Source organism: Scyliorhinus torazame, chromosome 10, assembly GCF_047496885.1.
Source record: "Scyliorhinus torazame isolate Kashiwa2021f chromosome 10, sScyTor2.1, whole genome shotgun sequence".
In the NCBI taxonomy this organism is placed as follows: domain Eukaryota; kingdom Metazoa; phylum Chordata; class Chondrichthyes; order Carcharhiniformes; family Scyliorhinidae; genus Scyliorhinus; species Scyliorhinus torazame.
The window spans coordinates 92118492-92141047 of NC_092716.1; the positions used below are offsets into that span (position 1 = coordinate 92118492).

The 22556-nt window shown below is 50.0% G+C and overlaps 1 protein-coding gene across 1 annotated transcript in view; it reads right to left on the reverse strand.

Moving 5' to 3' along the window:
• snrkb (SNF related kinase b) overlaps positions 1-22556 on the reverse strand; it is a 161826-nt gene that overhangs the window by 34580 nt on the left and 104690 nt on the right. Inside the window, exon 3 of the mRNA XM_072518433.1 lies at positions 16613-16754. Within this exon, the coding sequence (XP_072374534.1) occupies positions 16613-16754 (142 nt within the window). The remainder of the gene's footprint in view (positions 1-16612; positions 16755-22556) is intronic.

Genomic DNA, 22556 nt, shown 5'->3' on the forward strand with positions numbered 1-22556 from the left:
TAGGGAGTAGTAAGCTCTGTGACCATTGACACCAGCACAATAGGTGTTATCTATTGCTTCACAGACACAGATGGACTGGTTAAGTCGGAAAGATCTAAACACTGCCCTCCATTTTCTGGAGTGCCGAGAATCAGAAATCCATTCCTTATCTTGATGCCTTGGGCTGCTTGCTCAATCTCAATATCCCTTTACCAATGTCTTGGTGCCATTGCTAAAAAAATAGCCTCGCTCCCCTGCTCCTCAGGCCTGCTATAAACCTAATCATTGCCCTGGCACAGTCGCAGGAATGATTCAAGACCTTGCACATGACAGATTCCTTTCTGAATACAGTTTGCGACGGACTTGCAGGGCAGAAGATCAGATCTGGCATTTAATCAGCCTGTCGTGCGATTTACTTTAAATTCACATTCAGTGAGCTATCAGAAGGTACAAGAGCAGTTTGCGGTGCGCTCCAGGTCCTTTTCAAAGTGCTTTAAGCCCCTCAGACAGCAGTCGGTCAGATTAGTGCGAGTCAATTGCTGGCTCAATCTCATGACCCAGCCTTTCAACTCGGCCTCCGCACTGTCTATTCATGTCAGTGGCAAAAGGCCGTGTCTTCATGCTGAAATTATTGAATTATTGAATCATATGGATTATTGCCTACCAGAGACAGAAAACCCTGTCTGCTCTCAGGTGGACATAAACATTTGCAGGGCGATATTCTGAAGAGCAGGGGAGTTGTTCCTGTTGTCGTAGCCAATATCTATCACTCAAAAATGATTTTTTTAAATACAGATTATCTGATCTGTTAGTGGGAGCTTGCTGTGCACAAATTGGCCACTGTGTTTGTTACATTACAACTTCGATCACTCTTAAAAAGTACTTCATTGGCTGTAAAGGGGACAGAAAATAGGAATGCGCTCCCATGCTTGCTACAAGGAACCCAGAGGGAAAGCGGGTTAACACTGACAGAAAGACAGCGGCAAGCTCAGGTGCGTTGCACAGTCCAGGGATGGACCAGGACTTGCCGCCGAGGCTTGGGCACAATAAACAGCCACTTGGATGAGGTATCAGAGAGTAGCTGGCACCCGAGGAGCTGTACTCCAGAAAGGGTCAGTTCTTCAGGAAGGCAATTACCTGTCAGTGACCCCCACAGATACCAAAGGAAATTTCAGTACAGGGCTGCAGGAATTCAGAATTGGTTGGTATCCACAATCAATGACAGCTATTACCACGCCTAGTAGCCATTAGATAGTCGAGGTTTATCCACAAATATATTGTGTCAGGTTTTTCTATTCCTCTTAGAATTGTTTTGCTGATGGATGTTCCCCGCAACGGGCAGAAAAAGGTTAGAAACAGCAGGCCGTCATTTCATTTTCTCTGAGATTGGAGCCTCTCTCAGTCAATTCCAGTCCCAATCCACAGAGACTATTCCCAAAATCTTATGATAAGTGGATGGAGATCAGTCTTTTACAGTAAATAGTTGAGAGTTTCAATTCCCACACGTACTACTGTCAACTCCTGAAAATAAAATTGCTGTGTGAGCAATCAGACATTTATTGTCACCTGGCACTTACGATCAGGTGACTCCATAACTAAATGGTGTGCAGAGAATCATAGGATCACCATAGTGCAGAATGAGGCCATTCTGCCCATCGCATCTGCACTGACCCTCCGAAAGAGCACCCTACCTAGGCCCACTACCTGCCCTATCCCTGTAACCCCACCTAACCTGCACATCTTTAGACACTAAGGGGCATTTTTAGCATCGGCAATCCGCCTAACCAGCACATCTTTGGGCTGTGGGAGGAAACCGGAGAACCCGGAGGAAACCCACACAGACATGGGGAACAAATTCCACCCAGACAGTCACCCAATTGAACCCAGGTCCCTGGCTATGTGAGTCAGCAGTGCTAACCACTGTACTACCTTGCCACCCACATCAGCACACTTATTTCCTTTTAATTAACCATTTTGTTTTTCTGCCTTAATTCTCTCCTGAAGGTAAACTAGCAGCCTCCTGTACGTCACCCCACCAGCCTTATTCATGTATCAGGTGGTTATTTGATCTTCGGGGTTGAACTTGGTTTAATCCACCCCAAACCCTGAAGGCCCCTCACTACTGGATTAGGATGAATATCGACATTTCCTGCACGAGCAAGATTTGAAGATCCGTGCCATGAACTTGGAACTGGACAGTGAGTGCCGAAGACATTTCAGTTTGAGTCTTCACATTTCAAAGAAAATAATTTTATTCCATAGGTCCGGGCTAAATTCAAACCTGTACCCAACTCCATGAGCCAGTCTCCCAAGGTATCATAGTTCCAAACCATAGGTGGCTGGGATTTTTGCTGGAATTCTTCGGTGCTGGCAGAACACTTTGGATTTCAAAAGAAATCATAGATTCATTATTTTATTACTCGATAACTAAAAAAAACAGGCATTTTTCTTCACTTATTTCCGTTCTATTTCCTAGATAATCAGGTGAGGAGGCTGATGTGATGGAAGAGGTCTAACTCCAACATCCTATAAAATACCACTAGGGTGCGTACTCGAGTTGGTGATGACTTGTTTTCCTTCTGCAGCAGATATTTCTATTCAGCTACAGCCCGGCTGAGATTAGGGAGAGTATTTTAGCGGCCCTATCACGGAGGGGGCGGGACTCGAAAATGCAGTGAGCCAGTGTGATGCGACCATCAATTCAGACGAGACAGAGAGTTGAAGTGAACAGTGGCTTTAATCAACTAGAACAGTGCCTGCCTGCGACTGCTCTGCAATGAGAGCCGCCTACAGGGCAGCTGCTCTTTATACCTCCCCTCAAGGGGGCGGAGCCCACAAGGGCACCAACATGATACAATCAGTGCAGTACAGTACAATGGTCCATAGGTGGAGCCCACATGGGCAACAGCGTGCTACAATGTAGTACAGTGGTGAATGGTTACTATAATATGTTATCCACACGGTCAAAACTCCATCAACTTCGATGGGTCCGGAAAATCCTGCTGACGGGAGTGGCTGGAAATCCTTGCCCCAGGAAGTCATTATGTGGAAGATCATTGAAAATTGATTCCCCTCCCTCCATCCCCACCACCCTCTTGAGCCCTAATCTCCCTCATCACATTATTCCAAAGATATTTTTGACTGCGTGTCCAGAGAGATTGGGCAATGGTGTATTTTTAGAACAAGAAATAAAACACATGGAAGTAGTGGTTCAAAAAGAAAATAGAGTGCATGTCATTTTTATAGAAGCTATCAATTATTAAAGCTTCAAAGAACATAGCTCAACATCTACCACTTTCTCAGGTCTCAACGGCAACCACTCACTTGATGCTAGGCCAGATACTAATCCTGTGAGACGTTGGTCATCGATACAAAGGCCACCTCCTCAAGGTATATAGTGGTTACCTTACTCTGGGTTTTGCATGATATTGGCTGGGATGCCTGAAAATCTTGTTGCTAAGGCAGCCAAACTGTGGCTCCCACCCCACCACTCTGGACTGGACTGTCAGTCAGCAGAGCTGCTTGCTCAGCACCCCCCCCCCCCCCCCCCCCCGGCGGTGTTAGGATGGCCCTTACACTCACACACAGCCAATTTCTTCTGTTGTGGGAAGCAGAACACAAACAGGGAGGTAACCAACTTGAACTATGCCTCGGCCAGCAAATTCAGCAAAAGCAGCCATGTCAGACACTGTGCAGCACAGTACAATTCCGTCCAAGGGATGGCAACAGGGAAAGACTAGAAAACGTTAGCAGTAAAGCTAGTCCCTCTTAGAGTCTTACTCAAGCTTTACTTTGCTACAAATCTGAATTGTTGAATGTGGAAGAACAGACATGAGGAAGATATCTGATCGGATTCTTTTTCCCTCAGCTTGATAAGCATGGGGGTTTTCCTGCCTCGTGCCACAGCTACAACTCAGTCCTGTCTTATCAAGAAGACGTGAATTCATATAATACCTTTCATGACTACCAGATGTCTCAAAGTACTTCAGGGTCAATGAAGTACTTTTGAAGTGTAGTCACTGTTATAATGTAGAAAATGTCACAATTTGCATACAGGAATCTCCCCCAAACAGTGATAATGACCAGATAGTCTGTTTTAGTGACGTTGATTGAGGGATATAAGTCAGGGCACCAGGGATAACACTTGTTCTCTTCTTCAAATTAGTGCTATGGGATCTTCTTCAACCATCTGAGGGAGTAGATAGGACCTCTGACAATGCAGCTTTCCCCTGGTACTGCCCTGGAGTGTCAGCCCAGATTTTTAAAATAATTCTTGTTATGAAGTGACTTGAGTGCGGGAGCAGCTACATTTTCACAAGCTCCAGCTCTGCTCACCTTTCAATCTTTGTTTTTATCCTTGTGCACATCTCTTAACGTCATATTTCGGTTTACATGGCTTTTACTTTGTACCGGGATTTGTTGGTCAATGTTGCAGCACTTTTGAGTCGAGACAAAAGGCTTTAATCCTCATTGATTTGTGGCTGCTGTGGCGTGTTGGGATGGGGCGTAGTCTTCGGTGGCGCCGCGCAGCTGCCTTTGAGAGGTTTCCCGCCCTGGTGATATGGTGCGCAGCGACAGATAACGGCTGCTGCCGTTCATGGTGATCTGTCGGATTGTCTTGGCTCTGCAGTGCAGAACATTAAAGCCCAATTTCAAGAGCTGGGAGGTATCTTTATGGAGGTGGTGGTGACACATAAGGAGGTTCTTGTAGAAGGGTTGAGGCGCTGTTGCATGGCTTGTTGTTCATCCTGGGGTGTTCAGGTGAGGGCGAGGGGAGCCGGTGAGGAGCCCAGTCGTGCCAGGTGTCTCTGATGAGGTGGTGGAAATGTTCCCGGCCGAGTTTGAGAACTGGCTGCCATGTTTTGGGAATCTCCATCTGGAGGCCGGCCAACTTGGATTCTTGCTCTTCTTCACTTTTCTTCTGACTTTGAGAGGTTTGGGAGGCTTCTACTTCTCTATAAGTATAGGTGCCTATGAGGGCTGGCTGTGGTGGCGTTGGATGATGAGTCCTGGAGTCATGGACACTCAGACACAGATATACATTTGTCGTTTGGTGGTCTAATCCTTTCTCTTTTTTTTGTGTGTTCTATGGGAGACCCTTGGAGTATTAAGGTTTAGTTGTGCCGGCCTTCTCTGTGACTGTTTTTGTCATTTTGTCATCTTGGTGGCGTACAATGGCTGCCTGTTCCGGTCTGTATCTGGGGAAGAGTATATATTGCGCTGCAAGAGTCAGTCTATTCCCCTGAACACTGGGGTTCTTGAGGTACTGCTTTCTTCTTTTGTCATTTTGTTCTGTTACTATGGGTGAGATGTAGGTTTATAAAGTTGCCTGTAACCTGATTTGGTGCAGACAGGTCATTTATCCGGGGAAGGGACTTGTTGGGGATTTTGTCCCTGATTAATCTGGTCTTATTTGTTCCCAATTATGTAATGACTATTGTTTTGTGCTGTACATTGGTACCAGTGGATATCTTTCTGCTTTTGTTTGTTTGAGGCAATTTTTTAATAAAAATGTAACTAAATAGACATTTTAAAAAAAACAGCTCCCAATAAAATAAAACCGACTGTGTGGACCAACCCCCTGCTCCGGTTTCTGTCCCCAGCCCTTTTCCTTTGCCTGTCCAAAGTGAAGAGGGTTGAGAGGAATATTCTATCTGGTACAAGTAATCCACCTTGTCGCACTGCAGGAGTCAGAAGGCAGGTCAGCTTAGCACGGCTGCAATTGATGACAGGAAAAACATCAAAGGTAAGGTAAGGAAAAGGATCCGCAGACCTCACAGGCACAGTGGAACATTTGAGAAGCTTACTTACATGCTCCAATTCCATGATGAGTTTCAGTTCCATGACAGATCACCTTTAACCCACACTATAAAACTAGACGGGGCTCAAGTCACATTACCTCAACTCCAGAGCTGCCAAAGATGTACGCAGAGCCAGGCTATCATTGCACCTTCAGGCAATGAACTGAAGGGCCACTCTCTATTGCCCCCATTTACAACAAATTGATTGAATTTCCAGGTTCAGCTCGCATGCACTCCCACAGGTCAGGAGGAGAGTGTTTTAAATGGCTACAGTAACCAGTCATGGTTGCCACCGGCTGCCTCGCTTTCAGAAGTCACCAGGACAACTCAACCACAATGAATTGTGATACAGGTAACCAAGCAACTCAGATATGCTACACTTTGGGATCTAATGGAGCATATAATATAATATAGGAAATGTGAAAAGCCTGTGGCTTTTGTTAACAGTCTATCTACCACAGGGCTAAATCGCTGGCTTTGAAAGCAGACCAAGGCAGGCCAGCAGCACGGTTCAATTCCCGTAACAGCCTCCCCGAACAGGCGCCGGAATGTGGCGACCAGAGGCTTTTCACAGTAACTTCATTGAAGCCTACTTGTGACAATAAGCGATCTTCATTTTCATTCATTTCATTTCATTCTGTTTTCTGCTGCTCAAAAGAAGCAGCTTAACTATTAGGAGAGAGAGAGAGAATTGACTAGTGAGAACTCAGAAGTCGAGACGTTACAGCCTGGTCAAGTCAAGTAGGGCTTTGCAGTAATTCCATACAAGTTTACCAAGACCATAAAATATCAATGCGGCAGTTGAGGGGCTGGTTTAGCACAGTGGGCTAAACAGCTGGCTTGTAATGCTGAACAATGCCAGCAGCGTGGGTTCAATTCCCGTACCGGCCTCCCCGAACAAGCACCAGAATGTGGCGACTGGGGGCTTTTCACAGTAACTTCACTGAAGCCTACTTGTGACAATAAGCGATTATCATTATCTTTTGCCAACGTATGCTGCACATCAGTGCAAACCTTACAGCATGGCTCAAGGGCTGTGGAGCATAATTATTTAAAACAAGAGGTACACAATTGACTCCAGGAGATGTTAAACCACTTGAGCTTGGCACTCACTATGGTATAAATATAGTCCAGTGTAAACTAAAGGGGCATTGGACCACCTGCAAATTTGCATGTTTTTTGTGATGGCGGGCAGCCAATGCTGTGCCCTCCTAACATTAAACATTAACTAGCATTTGAAACAGTGCCATCAGTGGAGCCACAAATGTTACCAGTGACACTCTCCTGTGTCAGACTGGTACCTGTCATATAATTGGACCTTTAATTCCAACTTTTCAATTGTATTGTGTACGGATTGTGACTACACTGCTCACCACCATTGATCTACAGCAATCACCATTCTGCAAGCAGCATTCGAGGGGGGGGCCTGGCCCGCGATCGGGGCCCATCGATTGGTGGGCTGGCCTCTCACTCCCCGGGCATATTTGCTTCTGCGTTGGCCCCTGAACTCCTGTGCCATGGGGCGCGATTCTCCACTCCCACACCGGTTGGGAGAATCGCCTGGGCCGCCAAAATTTCCGGGGACGCCGGTCCGACGCCCTCCCGCGATTCTCCCAAGCGGCGGGAACGGCCCGGTCGAGTTTCGCGGGCCGCAGGCCAGAGAAACGCCGGAGACACCGAAAATGGCGATTCTCCGGCACCCCTGCGATTCTGAGGCCCGGATGGGCCGAGCGGCCAGGCCAAAACGGCGGGTTCCCCCCGGCGCCGTCCACACCTGGTCGCTACAGTCGTGGGCGGTATGTGAACGCTGGGGGGGCGGCCTGTGGGGGGGCGAGGGGGGATCCTGCACCGGGGGGGTACCTTAAATGTGGGCTGGCCCGCGATCGGTGCCCACCAATCGTCGGGCCGTCCTCTCTGAAGGAGGACCTCCTTCCTTCCGCCGCCCCGCAAGATCCGTCCCCAATGCGCGGATGACGTCCGTTATGCGGCGCCGGACGCGTCATCTATGCGGCGCCGCTTTTACGCGGGCGACAAGGCCTGGCGCGGGTAGATGACGCGGCCCCGATACTGGCCCATTGTCAGGGCCTGAATCGGTTGGGACCGGGGCCGTTCCGTGCCGTCGTGAACCTCGACGGCGTTCACGACGGCGCAGCCACTTCGGCGTGGGTGTGGAGAATCCCGCCCATGTTGCGTCGGGCCCAGCGCGTTGCGGGAGGCCACCGCGCATGTGTGGGTTGGCGCCGATGCCACTGCGCATGCGCGGATCCCGCAGCGCACAGTTCATGCTGGAATGAAAGGCACCGCTCCAGCGCTGTGCTGGTCCCCTATAGGGGCCAGAATCGGTACTCCCAGTGGCGCATTCACGCCGTCGTGAAATGTGACGGCGTTTCTGAAGGCTTGGACACTCTGCCGCTAAATGTGAGAATCCCGCCCCAGAAACTTCTAAAAGGCAGACATAAACTAAAGAAAAGCAAGTATTTACATAACACCTTGCTAGAAGTCCCGAAACACTTTGGGCTTGATTCTCCGACCCCCCGCCGGGTCGGAGAATCGCCGGGGGGCGGCGTGAATCCCGCCCCCGCCGGCCGCCGAATTCTCCGGCATCGGCGATTGGAGATTCTGCGGGGGCCGGAATCGCGCCGGTCGGCGGGACCCCCCCCCCGGCGATTTTCCGGCCCGTAATGGGCCGAAGTCCCGCTGCTGTAATGCCGGTCCCGCTGGCGTGAATTAAACCGCCTCCCTTACCGGCGGGACCTGGCGGCGCGAGCGATCTCCAGGGTCCTGGGGGGGCGCGGGATGATCTGGCCCCGGGGGGTGCCCCCACGGTGGCCTGGCCCGTGATCGGGGCCTAGCCCCTAAAGGTGAGGGCTTGGCCCCTAAAGGTGCGGACGGCCCGACGCCGGAGTGATTCACGTCGCTCCATCCCGCCGGGACCCCCGCCTCGCCGGGTAGGGGAGAATCCCGCCCTTTATAACCAATTAATTCATTTGAAACGTAATCACTGTTGTAACTAAGTTACAGGCACGATGGGCCAAATGGCCTCCTTCTGTGCTATAATAATCCTGTGACCCTGTAATGTAGGAAACACAGCAGCCAACTTGTGCACAGCAAGGTCCCACAAACACCATGATCTGACCAGATAATCTCTTTTCTTTGTGGTGTCGGCTGAGCGACAAATGCTGGCATGATCCTTGGGACAATTTGCCTGCTCTTATTCAAATAGTGTGATGGGAGCCCCTACGTCCAGCTGAGGCTGCAGTTGGGATACCAGTTCAATGCCTCAAGTGAAGTATAGCATCTCTGATAGCACAGCATTCCCCCAGTTCTGCACTGGAACATCAGATTAGATTATGGGCGGGGTCTACCGGCTGCGTCCCGAGAGAGGCCTCTTCCGGGATTCCAGATGGTCGGGATTCCCAAAACATGGCAGCCAGTCCTCAAACTCGGGACATCTAAAAATATCTTGCGAAATGTCATGATCTGGATCCTGCCCACAATGGGCAGCACCGAGACTTGCAGAGTTAAGTCTGCCAATGCCAGACTGAGCCAGTGTCCAGGATCTAACAGCCTCACCGAGGAGACTCCAGCCAAGTGCCGTTTGACACTGGTCCCCACAAACAGGGACCAGGCAGAAGGGGACTTGGGTGGGACGGGGTGATCTGCCAGATGATCAAAGGCCCCCAGGTGGTTGCATCTGGGCAGGGTGGTGCCCTGGCACTGCTGATGCCACCCAGGCACCTCCAATCTGGCACCCTGGCAGTGCCAGTCTGACACCCATATGGCACTGCCAGGGTGCCAAGGGCATGGTCATGCTGGCAGGGGTACTACCAGGGTACCAGGATGGCAATGCCATGGTGGCCAGGTGGCATTTTTCCTGCGCTGGATGGGATTTATCCTAGTATTCTCTGGGAATCTAGGGAGGAGATAGCTGAGCCTTTGGCTTTGATCTTTAAGTCACCTTTGTCTACAGGAATAGTGCCAGAAGACTGGAGGATAGCAAATGTTGTCCCCTTGTTCAAGAAGGGGAGTAGAGACAACCCCCGTAACTATAAATCAGTGAGCCTTACTTCTGTTGTGGGCAAAATCTTGGAAAGGTTTATAAGAGATAGGGTACATAATCATCTGGAAAGGAATAATTTGATTAGAGATAGGCAACACGGTTTTGTGAAGAGTATGTCGTGCCTCACAAACCTTATTGAGTTCTTTGAGAAGGTGACCAAACAGGTGGATGAGGGTAAAGCAGTTGATGTGGTGTATATGGATTTCAGTAAAGCGTTTGATAAGGTTCCCCGCGGTAGGCTACTGCAGAAAATACGGAGGCATGGGATTCAGGGAGATTTAGCAGTTTGGATCAGAAATTGGCTAGCTGGAAGAAGACAAAGGGTGGTGGTTGATGGGAAATGTTCAGACTGGAGTCCAGTTACTAGTGGTGTCCCACAAGGAAATGTTTTGGGGCCACTGCTGTTTGTCATTTTTATAAATGACCTGGAGGAGGGCGTAGAAGAATGGGTGAGTAAATTTGCAGATGACACTAAAGTTGGTGGAGTTGTGGACAGTGCGGAAGGATGTTACAAGTTGCAGAGGGACATAGATAAGCTGCAGCGCTGGGCTGAGAGGTGGCAAGTGGAGTTTAATGCAGAAAAGTGTGAGGTGACTCATTTTGGAAGGAATAACAGGAAGACAGAGTACTGGGCTAATGGTAAGATTCTTGGCAGTGTGGATGAGCAGAGAGATCTCGGTGTCCATGTACATAGACCCCTGAAAGTTGCCACCCAGGTTGAGAGGGTTGTTAAGAAGGCGTATGGTGTGTTAGCTTTTATTGGTAGAGGGATTGAGTTTCGGAGCCATGAGGTCATGTTGCAACTGTACAAAACTCTGGTGCGGCCGCATTTAGAGTATTGCGTGCAATTCTGGTCGCCACATTATAGGAAGGATGTGGAAGCATTGGAAAGGGTGCAGAGGAGATTTACCAGAATGTTGCCTGGTATGGAGGGAAGATCTTATGAGGAAAGGCTGAGGGACTTGAGGCTGTTTTCATTAGAGAGAAGAAGGTTAAGAGGTGACTTAATTGAGGCATACAAGATGATCAGAGGATTGGATAGGGTGGACAGTGAGAGCCTTTTTCCTCGGATGGTGATGTCTAGCACAAGGGGACATAGCTTTAAATTGAGGGGAGATAGATATGACAGATGTCAGAGGTAGGTTCATTACTCAGAGAGTAGTAAGGGTGTGGAATGCCCTGCCTGCAACAGTAGTGGACTCGCCAACACTAAGGGCATTCAAATGGTCATTGGATAGACATATGGACGATAAGGGAATAGTGTGGATGGGCTTTAGAGTGGTTTCACAGGTCGGCGCAACATTGAGGGCCGAAGGGCCTGTACTGCGCTGTAATGTTCTATGAGGCTTGGGGGAGCCCAGCCTGTATGATGGGGGGGGTGGGGGGTGGAGGGGTCTCAAGAACCCCCCAACAGTTGATCTGGGGCATTGGGGGGGGGGGGGGGGTCCAGCGGCCGTGTGTAGGGTTGCCATTTTTAAATGGCACCCCAATTTCTTCCTGCAGTGATGAGCAGATCTCTTCAGTACAGGAAATGTGACTGAGTGCAGCCTCGGTGGGGCGTTCCCCATTGAGACCCCCCAAAAAAGAGTGCCATTTGATAGTGAGGTCGTTCCCATGACCCCTCTAATCCTGCCCAGAGCAGTTGTTTTTCCTTGGTTAGACTATGTGCTTAATTCTGGAATATACAACCTTCTGAATCAGGGCAAGAGTACTACCACTGAACTAAAGCTGACACCTCATACTTAAGGAATGAAAAAATATGCTTCCACAGACTGGTCTCTATATTTCCTACATAAGTGAAGATTACTGTACGGTTTTGGAAATAGGTTTGGAAATGGGCAGGAGTGGAGGGGCACGGAGGACTGAGTATTGTCAACCTGTGGGCCAACCTCAGCTACACATCTAATCAAGAAATAACCATCCATCATTATTTCCTGATTTCAAAGCAGACCTTGGCATGTGTAAATGGGAGATATAAAGATAGACAGGTAATCACTGGATGCACTGAGCTCCAGCAATCTGATGCGCTGTAGCCGAGGAAGGAACTACAATGAAAATTTTAACGTATAACTGCACTTTGGATTTACCTCTCCTTTAGAAGGTCATGGGCGGCTCGCACAGCCCACACATTATTCTAATCAATTGCTGTGTTAAGTTATTTGAACTAACCTGTTAAAATTAGCAAGGATGAACGCACTCAATGAAACAGCGAGTCGCGGTTGCCATGGGAACAGTGTAAGAATGTTTCTGGACATGTACCGGCCGTTTTTGAACACTCCAAACTTGCTGAGAGCCAATCCATGCAATTGCATGGGCTTTGCAGCATCCCTAATAACCCCTCTTTAAAAAGTCTCTAGCTGGACATAATTGACAATATCAGAACCTAATGCAGGTTAATGAGCTTGCACCATGTCAATGCCAAATGGGTTGTAGGCAGGGTTTCATTCGCCTCTCCCCAACCCCCACCTTATATTAGTTTTATCTTACAATTCGACCAGACAGCTGGTTCCTATTATGCTATTTAAGGACTTTGATCCAGTCACGCACATGCAGAAGGGCACACGGAATAGGCTGGTGGGTCCGCCAATCTTAAAAGGGCACTGTCAGCTGATAGAGAGGTATCTTAGGCCCGGTTTGTACACAATATAACCTTCAGAACACTAATGGCGAGTGACTCAATAGTTTATGTCACATCACTACACCTGAATTCCCTTATGATGAGTTCCTGAAGGCATATACATCAGATTCAATGCAGCCATTAAGGAAAGCCAGTCCTGTGAAGAATCATTTTAGGGGGAAAAAACAATTTTGGAAACTGGAATGAAAACAAATGTCTCCACTAATGGCATGCGTCAATTGGATTTTATACAAAGTTTGGTTCATCTTGGCCCAGCGAATTTTGGGTCTGATGCACAGCAAAAATAACAAAAAGACAGAAGCTTCATCTGTCTGTGTTGGATGTTTCTAACAGGTCATGGACCCGATGTTACAGAATCGCTAAGTGATGCAAAATGGCTTAGAACAACTTGACTCAGCACAGCCAATTCTGAAGAGGTCTTATCGATTCTAAATGAGACTGAAACAGCCAGTATGAAGGAACCATGGAGGATCAAGTGGGCCAAGCAAGCATGTCAGGTTGCCAATCTGGTTGGATGTGTTCCAGGAGCTTTCAACACATGACTTCCCACCTCCAACAGTCCAGGCCAACAAGCTTTTCCTCCATCTCCAATAGTTTCAATGCTAATTAACAAAACAAAGTGAAAATAACACACACTGGGATTCTCCCCTACCCGGCGGGGCGGGGGGGTCCCGGCGGGATGGAGTGGCGAGAACCACTCCGGCGTCGGGCCGCCCCAAAGGTGCGGAGAAATCCGCACCTTTAGGGGCCAAGCACTCACCGTGAGGGGCTAGGCCCGTGCCGGAGTGGTTTCCGCTCCACCGGCTGGTGTGGAAGGCCTTTGGCGCCACGCCAGCCGGGGCCGAAAGGACTTTGCCGGGCGGCGGAAGTCCGCGCGAGCGTCACCGGCCGCTGACGTCATCCCCGCGCATGCGCAGGGGGGTGTCTCTTACGCGTCGCCTATCGCGGAGGCTGTGGACGAGGCGGAGGGAAAAGAGTGCCCCCACAGCACAGGCCCACCCGCGGATCGGTGGGCCCCGATCGCGGGCCAGGCCACCATGGGGGCACCCCCCGGGACCAGCTATATCCGCGCCCCCCCCAGGAACCCGGAGCCCGCCCGCGCCGCCTAGTCCCGCCGGTAAGAGAGGTGGTTTGATTCTCGCTAGCGGGACAGGCATGACAGCAGCGGGACTTCAGCTCATCACGGGCCGGAGAATCGCCGGGGGGGGGGGGGGGTGATTCCCGCCCCCTCCGAATATACGTTGCCGGAGAATTCGGCAACCGGCGGTGACGGGATTCACGCCAGCTCCCGGCGATTCTCCAACCCGGCGGGGGATCGGAGAATCCCGCCCATTGTTTTCCAATATTCTTTTGGTTTTCCTCCTGGCTCACTCACAGTGGTGCCCAAGGAGGTTAATCCTTAGTTCCTAGAGATTCCAAGATAATTCTGAACGTTTGGTAACCCTAAACATCTCGTAAATTTTAATACACATTTAAAAATACGCCTCTGACCGCGCCTGCGTGGGACTCATCCCCACAACCCAAAGTTGTGCAGGGTAGGTGGATTGGCCATGCTAAATTACCCCTTAATTGGAATTTTGTTTTAAAAACAACAAAAAAGTAACCCCCTGGATTTTCTATTTTATAACTTTGTTTTCATTTGCAATGAATTAAGAGATATTTTTCCAATTGAAAAACAACATGCTGCACTGTGAGTAGCATAAATCATCTTCAATTGCTTCATCAATGACTTTCCATCAAAAGTTCAGAATTGAGAGGATTTGATGATTATCATGATGTTCTGTTCCATTTGCAATTCCTCAGATACTGATGCAGTCCATGACCTCTAGAGCACTCAGGCTTGGCATGATTTGTGACAAATAACATTCGCACCATACAAATGTCAGATAATGACCATCTCAAACAAGAGACAATCTTAACCTTGAATCCCCCACTATCAACATCCTATCGGATACAACTGACCAGAAATTTAACTGGTCCAGCTACATAAACAATACAAAACAGGTCAGAAGCTGGAAATTGTACAGTGAGTAACTCACCTCCTGATTTCCCAAAGCTTGTCCATCATCTACAAGGCACAAGTCAGGAGTGTGATAGAATACTCCCCACTTGCCTGGATGAGTGCAGCTCTTAATAATACTCAAGAAGCTTAACACCACCCAGGACAAAGCAGCTCATTTGAATTGCACCTCATTCACCACTTTAAATTCCCTCCCTCCATCACCGATGCAGAGTGGCAGCTGTGTGAACCATCTGCAAGGTGAACTGTATCAACTTGACAAGTTAACCTTCAACAGTGATGCACAATCAATACTCTTGAGACCACGAGGAGTCATATCGATTCAGCTTTAATCAGATAGAACTGTACCCAGCAGCGATGTTACAGAAGTGAAGGCTGCTGGGACGGCACCGGTTCTTATACCCCGCCTCTCAGGGCGGGGCTATGTACATTACCCAATGGTAGACCCCGCGGTCTAGTCAATGGTCATTCACCTCTCAGGTACTGCAATACCTGGTATTACCACAAACAGCATCATCCAAACCTTTGACCTCTACTGCTGAGAAGACTAGGATGGCAGACACATTGGAAAGCCACCACCTGCAGTCAAAAAACATCCTTACTTGGAAATATTTCACCATTCCTCCGCTGTTGCTGCATCGTAATGGCAAAGCTCTTTGCCGAACAACTCAGGTGTATTTTCACCACATGGACTGCTGCAGTTCAAGAAGTTGGCTTAACACCACTTTGCCAAGGGTAATTAGAGATGGACAATAATTGTTGGTGTAACCAGTGACAGCCACATTAGTGTTCAAATAAATTACTAAAATATATGCCGGAATTCTCCGGCTGTTGGGATTCTTTTTTCCCGCTGCAGTGCACCCTGACCTGTGGGTTTCCCAGCAGGTGGAGTGGCTTCAATGGAGAATTCCATTGATAGGTGGCAGGAAGAGAGAATCCCGCCGCCAGCAAATGGCACGCCGTCAAGAAACATGTGGCTGGGGGACTGGACAATCCAGCCCATAATGTTGGGCCAGTGTAATATGGCATCATATGAAATAATCTCCTTGGGACAGAATTCTCCGCTGCCCCACGCCGATATCGTAATCGGCGGTCGGGTGGAGAATCCCTCCCGATGCCCAAATTGGGGGCAGCACCGGTTTGACGCAGGTCTGTGAGTGTCCGCCCCCTCCGAAATGGCATCATCACGGCGTGCGCACGCCGTTGAAACAGAGTTAGTGCATCATCAGAAGGCCCTCCCGTGATGCTGTACCTCCGATGGGCTGAGTTCCCGACCGCGCGGTTGACGTGTGGTCTGAGCGGTTGGGAACCCAGCAAAAGAGCCAGGAGTTTCACCCGGCGCCGCTGCTAGCCCCTCACCAGTTCCGGAATCGATGAGGGCTCGGTGCCAATTTTGGCGTCATAAAATGGCCGCAAATTCTCAGTTTCAGCCGGCACTTAGCCGCTGAAACAGAGAATCCAGTCCATGTTTTTTTCTTACACAAGAGTACATACAGCAACACGGGCAGGGTAAGATTAGTTCCACATAGACAAGACAGAGTGCAATCGTTTATTAGCCAACGACCAATTTCATGCAGTAGGTATCAAACTTTTACTTATAATTTTGTAAAAGAACAACCATTCACATAATCCTATCAGACTGGTGCAACTATGAAGATGTTCCAGTGACCTGTAAGATCATGCGATATAATGAGGGCCTGTACCCATGATTGTTCACATGGCAGGTCAGTGTAGCAAGGTTGCACGGCATGGAACCCAGACATTTTCCACAGGGAAGGGGTTGTGGAGTTAGAGGCAGAAATCGTAAAGTGTCTCCAATGGAAGCCGAGGAGCAGGCCTCTGTCACATAAATGGATACTAAAGCAGTCCTCTCAGAGGGACCAGCAGATTGCATTTGTGCAGCATTCACTCCCGGGGAGGGGGTGGTACATATCAGAGGGTAAAGACCTGAGACAAAGGCAGTGCAGCTTCCTGGCACAGAGATTTGAACGGTTATTTGGGTGGCAGTATCCCTCTCTGGGGAGTAGTAGCCATTTAACGGCATGATAAGATAGCATGATAAGGCGACACCAATAAACATTGAGTGCACAGTCCCAGAGGAGCACAGTACTTACTTCCTGCAGTCAGCAGAGATGTTCTGCGGAACTGTGTAGCGACAGTCCATGATCATGGTGAGGGTCTCACTGTCATTAACCTCATGGAAAGGTGGGTATCCACACACCAGCATATAGAGGATTACTCCCAGGCTCCAGATATCTAGGGCAAAGAAAAGGTGACAGTCACAGTTAGAGTCCCGTTTGTTAAAATTACATAAATTCCAAATGTCTCTCTGTGGATATTTTGAATTAATTCAATGAATTATTGTGCTTAAGTAAGTGCTTGTTTAGTTCCAAACTGAGCAGTGCCCCTCTGTCACACCATACATGCCTGTTAGTACTTTAATGTTAAGAAACATTTTGGGGACGTGTTTATGGCGCAGAGGAGTTGAGGCTCACAGCAGATTCTGCCAATGGACCAGTTTTTTTCTGACTTTATTGAGACTAGCCTGAGCCGGCACTTCCAAAGGAGGAACCAGTAGCACTCGTCATAGCATATGCTTGTTAGGTAAGGCACCCAGTCTGAACTAGTGCCTGATACAGACCCTCTACAGTGTCGCTTTTAACCAGGAGTGGGAATCACTGCTACAGGGTCCAGAACAGGCAGCAATTTGCTCGGCCCCCTGAGCACACGAGGCCCAGGCGATTGTAACATTTCCTGTAACAATTCCCCTCTTGCTAAAAGCAGGTTCCACCAACACGAACACTCCTACCCCACACCGGGATGGTTCTATATGGCAGGCCAGAATGCAGGCGGATTATAAAAGTTAGGTGCATTGATCAAAACATTTCAAGTGAGCAGTTGTCCAGTTGGTAAATTTCCAATTACTGTTTTATTAGCCAACCAAATATAAACGCCATGGAATGTCCAAAGTACCGGGACAGTGATCTTCTGTATACTCAGTGGTTACATCAGGGAAGAGGGTAATGCTTCTTTCTTGAGTGAGATGGCCCCATTAGTGCACAATGCAGATCATGGCGATCCCACAGTGGGGTGGTTGGGTGAACATGGCTGTCCCACAGTGGGGTGGTTGGGTGAACATGGCTGTCCCACAGTGGGGTGGTTCCGTGACCATGGCTGTCCCACAGTGGTATGGGTCGGTGACCATGGCTGTCCCACAGTGGGGTGGGTCGGTGACCATGGCTGTCCCACAGTGGGGTGGTTGGGTGAACATGGATGTCCCACAGTGGGGTGGTTGGGTGAACATGGCTGTCCCACAGTGGGGTGGTTGGGTGAACATGGCTGTCCCACAGTGGGGTGGTTGGGTGAACATGGCTGTCCCACAGTGAGGTGGTTGGGTGAACATGGCTGTCCCACAGTGGGGTGGGCCAGTGAACATGGATGTCCCACAGTGGGGTGGTTGGGTGACCATGGCTGTCCCACAGTGGGGTGGGTCGGTGAACATGGCTGTCCCACAGTGGGGTGGGTCGGTGACCATGGCTGTCCCACAGTGGGGTGGTTGGGTGAACATGGCTGTCCCACAGTGGGGTGGTTGGGTGAACATGGCTGTCCCACAGTGGGGTGGTTGGGTGAACATGGCTGTCCCACAGTGGGGTGGTTGGGTGAACATGGCTGTCCCACAGTGGGGTGGGTCGGTGACCATGGCTGTCCCACAGTGGGGTGGTTGGGTGAACATGGCTGTCCCACAGTGGGGTGGTTGGGTGAACATGGCTGTCCCACAGTGGGGTGGTTGGGTGACCATGGCTGTCCCACAGTGGGGTGGGTCGGTGACCATGGCTGTCCCACAGTGGGGTGGGTCGGTGACCATGGCTGTCCCACAGTGGGGTGGGTCGGTGAACATGGCTGTCCCACAGTGGGGTGGTTGGGTGAACATGGCTGTCCCACAGTGGGGTGGTTGGGTGAACATGGCTGTCCCACAGTGGGGTGGTTGGGTGAACATGGCTGTCCCACAGTGAGGTGGTTGGGTGAACATGGCTGTCCCACAGTGGGGTGGGCCAGTGAACATGGCTGTCCCACAGTGCGGTGGGTCAGTGACCATGGCTGTCCCACAGTGGGGTGGGTCGGTGAACATGGCTGTCCCACAGTGGGGTGGTTGGGTGAACATGGCTGTCCCACAGTGGGGTGGTTGGGTGACCATGGCTGTCCCACAGTGGGGTGGTTGGGTGAGCATGGCTGTCCCACAGTGGGGTGGTTGGGTGAACATGGCTGTCCCACAGTGGGGTGGTTGGGTGAACATGGCTGTCCCACAGTGAGGTGGTTGGGTGAACATGGCTGTCCCACAGTGGGGTGGGTCGGTGACCATGGCTGTCCCACAGTGGGGTGGGTCGGTGAACATGGCTGTCCCACAGTGGGGTGGTTGGGTGAACATGGCTGTCCCACAGTGGGGTGGTTGGGTGACCATGGCTGTCCCACAGTGGGGTGGTTGGGTGACCATGGCTGTCCCACAGTGGGGTGGTTGGGTGACCATGGCTGTCGCACAGTGCGGTGGGTCAGTGACCATGGCTGTCCCACAGTGGGGTGGTTGGGTGAACATGGCTGTCCCACAGTGCGGTGGGTCAGTGACCATGGCTGTCCCACAGTGGGGTGGTTGGGTGAACATGGCTGTCCCACAGTGGGGTGGTTGGGTGAACATGGCTGTCCCACAGTGGGGTGGTTGGGTGACCATGGCTGTCCCACAGTGGGGTGGGTCGGTGAACATGGCTGTCCCACAGTGGGGTGGTTGGGTGAACATGGCTGTCCCACAGTGGGGTGGTTGGGTGAACATGGCTGTCCCACAGTGGGGTGGTTGGGTGAACATGGCTGTCCCACAGTGAGGTGGTTGGGTGAACATGGCTGTCCCACAGTGGGGTGGTTGGGTGAACATGGCTGTCGCACAGTGGGGTGGTTGGGTGAACATGGCTGTCCCACAGTGGGGTGGTTGGGTGAACATGGCTGTCCCACAGTGGGGTGGTTGGGTGAACATGGCTGTCCCACAGTGGGGTGGTTGGGTGAACATGGCTGTCCCACAGTGAGGTGGTTGGGTGAACATGGCTGTCCCACAGTGGGGTGGGCCAGTGAACATGGATGTCCCACAGTGCGGTGGTTGGGTGAACTTGGCTGTCCCACAGTGGTATGGGTCGGTGAACATGGCTGTCCCACAGTGGGGTGGGTCGGTGACCATGGCTGTCCCACAGTGGTGTGGGTCGGTGACCATGGCTGTCCCACAGTGGGGTGGGTCGGTGACCATGGCTGTCCCACAGTGGGGTGGTTGGGTGAACATGGATGTCCCACAGTGGGGTGGGTCGGTGACCATGGCTGTCCCACAGTGGGGTGGGTCGGTGACCATGGCTGTCCCACAGTGGTGTGGGTCGGTGACCATGGCTGTCCCACAGTGGGGTGGGTCGGTGACCATGGCTGTCCCACAGTGGGGTGGTTGGGTGAACATGGATGTCCCACAGTGGGGTGGGTCGGTGACCATGGCTGTCCCACAGTGGGGTGGTTGGGTGAACATGGCTGTCCCACAGTGCGGTGGGTCAGTGACCATGGCTGTCCCACAGTGGGGTGGGTCGGTGAACATGGCTGTTCCACAGTGGGGTGGGTCGGTGACCATGGCTGTCGCACAGTGGGGTGGGTCGGTGAACATGGCTGTTCCACAGTGGGGTGGGTCGGTGACCATGGCTGTCGCACAGTGGGGTGGTTGGGTGAACATGGCTGTCCCACAGTGGGGTGGGTCGGTGAACATGGCTGTCGCACAGTGGGGTGGTTGGGTGAACATGGCTGTCCCACAGTGGGGTGGGTCGGTGAACATGGCTGTCCCACAGTGGGGTGGGTCGGTGAACATGGCTGTCCCACAGTGGGGTGGGTCGGTGAACATGGCTGTCCCACAGTGGGGTGGTTGGGTGAACATGGCTGTCCCACAGTGGGGTGGGTCGGTGAAGGGGCAACATTTTAATTTTAACTCACAAGTCAGCAAAGTAAATACAATTAATAACAAGACAGCAGGACAGGATAAAGATAGGAACCCAGTGCCAGGGTTACAAAATACTTACAAACTATCAAAAAATCAAAAGTTCACTGCTTGCAGACTATATTCCAACACACAGAATTTGGTGTTTCACAAGTTATGAAGCTAGAAGAATTATTTGGATACACAGCACAGGTGCAAGGACTGAGTTTGCAACTTTATGCCCACACAGCCTTCGACTCACTGAATCCCCCTAGGTCCATATCTACCTTCCCTCAGAATCTGATTTTAGCAGCTCAGATTCTGAGGGAAGGTAATAATAATAATAAACTTTATTAGTGTCACAAGTAGGCTTACATTAACACTGCAATGAAGTGACTGTGAAAATCCTCCAGTCGCCACACTCCGGTGCCTGTTCGTGTACACTGAGGGGAATTCAGAATGTCCAATTCACCTAATAAGCACGTCTTTCGGGACTTGTGGAAGTGAAGCGGAGCACCCGGAGGGAACCCATGCAGACACGGGGAAAACGTGCAGACTCTGCACAGACAGTGACCCAAGCCGGGAATCGATCCCAGGTCCCTGGTGCTGTGAAGGAACAGTGCTAACCACTGTGCTACCGTGCCGCCTTACATAGTGGACTTGAAGTCGCAGACTCAGTTCTTGCCTCTGTGCTGTGTATTCAAATAATTCCAGCTTCAGAACTTGTGAAACAACAAATTATGTGCGCCGGAATAGATATTGCGCAATGTCGTTTCACAAAAATACCTAAGAATCTGAGATGGCTCAGTGTCGTATGTTGTGACTGGAGAAATCGGTGACACAGGGTGCACAGTCTGAGAATAAGGGGCCGTTCATTCAGGACTGAGATGCGGAGAAATTTCTACACTCAAAAGGTTGCGAATATATCCCACAGAGTTATGGATGTTCCATCATATTCAAGGCCAAGACTGATGGATTGTTGAACTCTAAGCGAACCAACAGATATGGTGCTCTGCCAGCGAACTGGAGGTAGAAGATTAACTATGATCTTATTGAATGATGGAGCAGACTCGAGAGGTTACTTGTCTCACTCCTTCCCCTATCTCTTGTGGTCTTACGTAAACCTAGATAAATCATGAGATATTCCAAATGATGGACATTGAGAAGGGAACAGTAATTTTGGACAGGAAGCTAATCAATATTAATGGTTACAGATTTCAATTTCTCCTCATTGGTCTGACCATGCGAGGTATAAAACGTATGTCACTACTACCAGCTATCTATTGAAACAGAACATTCTGGAAATAGACAGCAGGCCCATTAGCATCTGTAAAGAGAGAAGCCACGTTTCGGGTATGGAGTCCCATTTGTTCTGACCGAGCCCACATTTCAAATGTTTCTCTCCACACATCTGCAATAACTGCTTGCGAATTCCAGACTTGCAGCCTTGCTTCCCTGATATCTAACATTTCATTCCGCTTTGCAAGCCTAGGAATAGCAACATCTATTTCACTACATCCATCAGCAACTGTCAAAACGAGGAGATACCAAATGATGTATTCACTCAACCAGAACCAACAATACTGCACTAGATTAAATAAAAATATAGACGTCCTGGCAAACTATATACTAATGTAATTGCAAGGAGATAACTTAGGAAATAAACTTTTGCTGCTGTGGCCTATTGCTGCTTTGTTGCTAAGCAACACCTGGCGGCCTATGCTGGATATCCTGTCTATTGTTGGTGCAGTGACAGGAAAGATAGTTCTGGAGCCAGAAAACAAACACGGGCGCACAGACAGACAGCAACTCACGCACAAGGGCACACACATTTCGTGCACACGCATGTGTTCGTGATTGGGTGATACAAAGTTAACTGTAAGCATTTTACCAGGGTCAATCTCGTGATAAAGTTAATCCATTACTAAAGCTTTATGTTTCTGTTTTAATGTGCAACAAGCTACTCATCAACACTAGAAGCCTATCCGACCCTGCAATGCTCCTTACACTGTTATCTGGATATCTGTATCTTGCACTGTTATTTAAGGGATATAAATAGCAACGGATGGAATGAG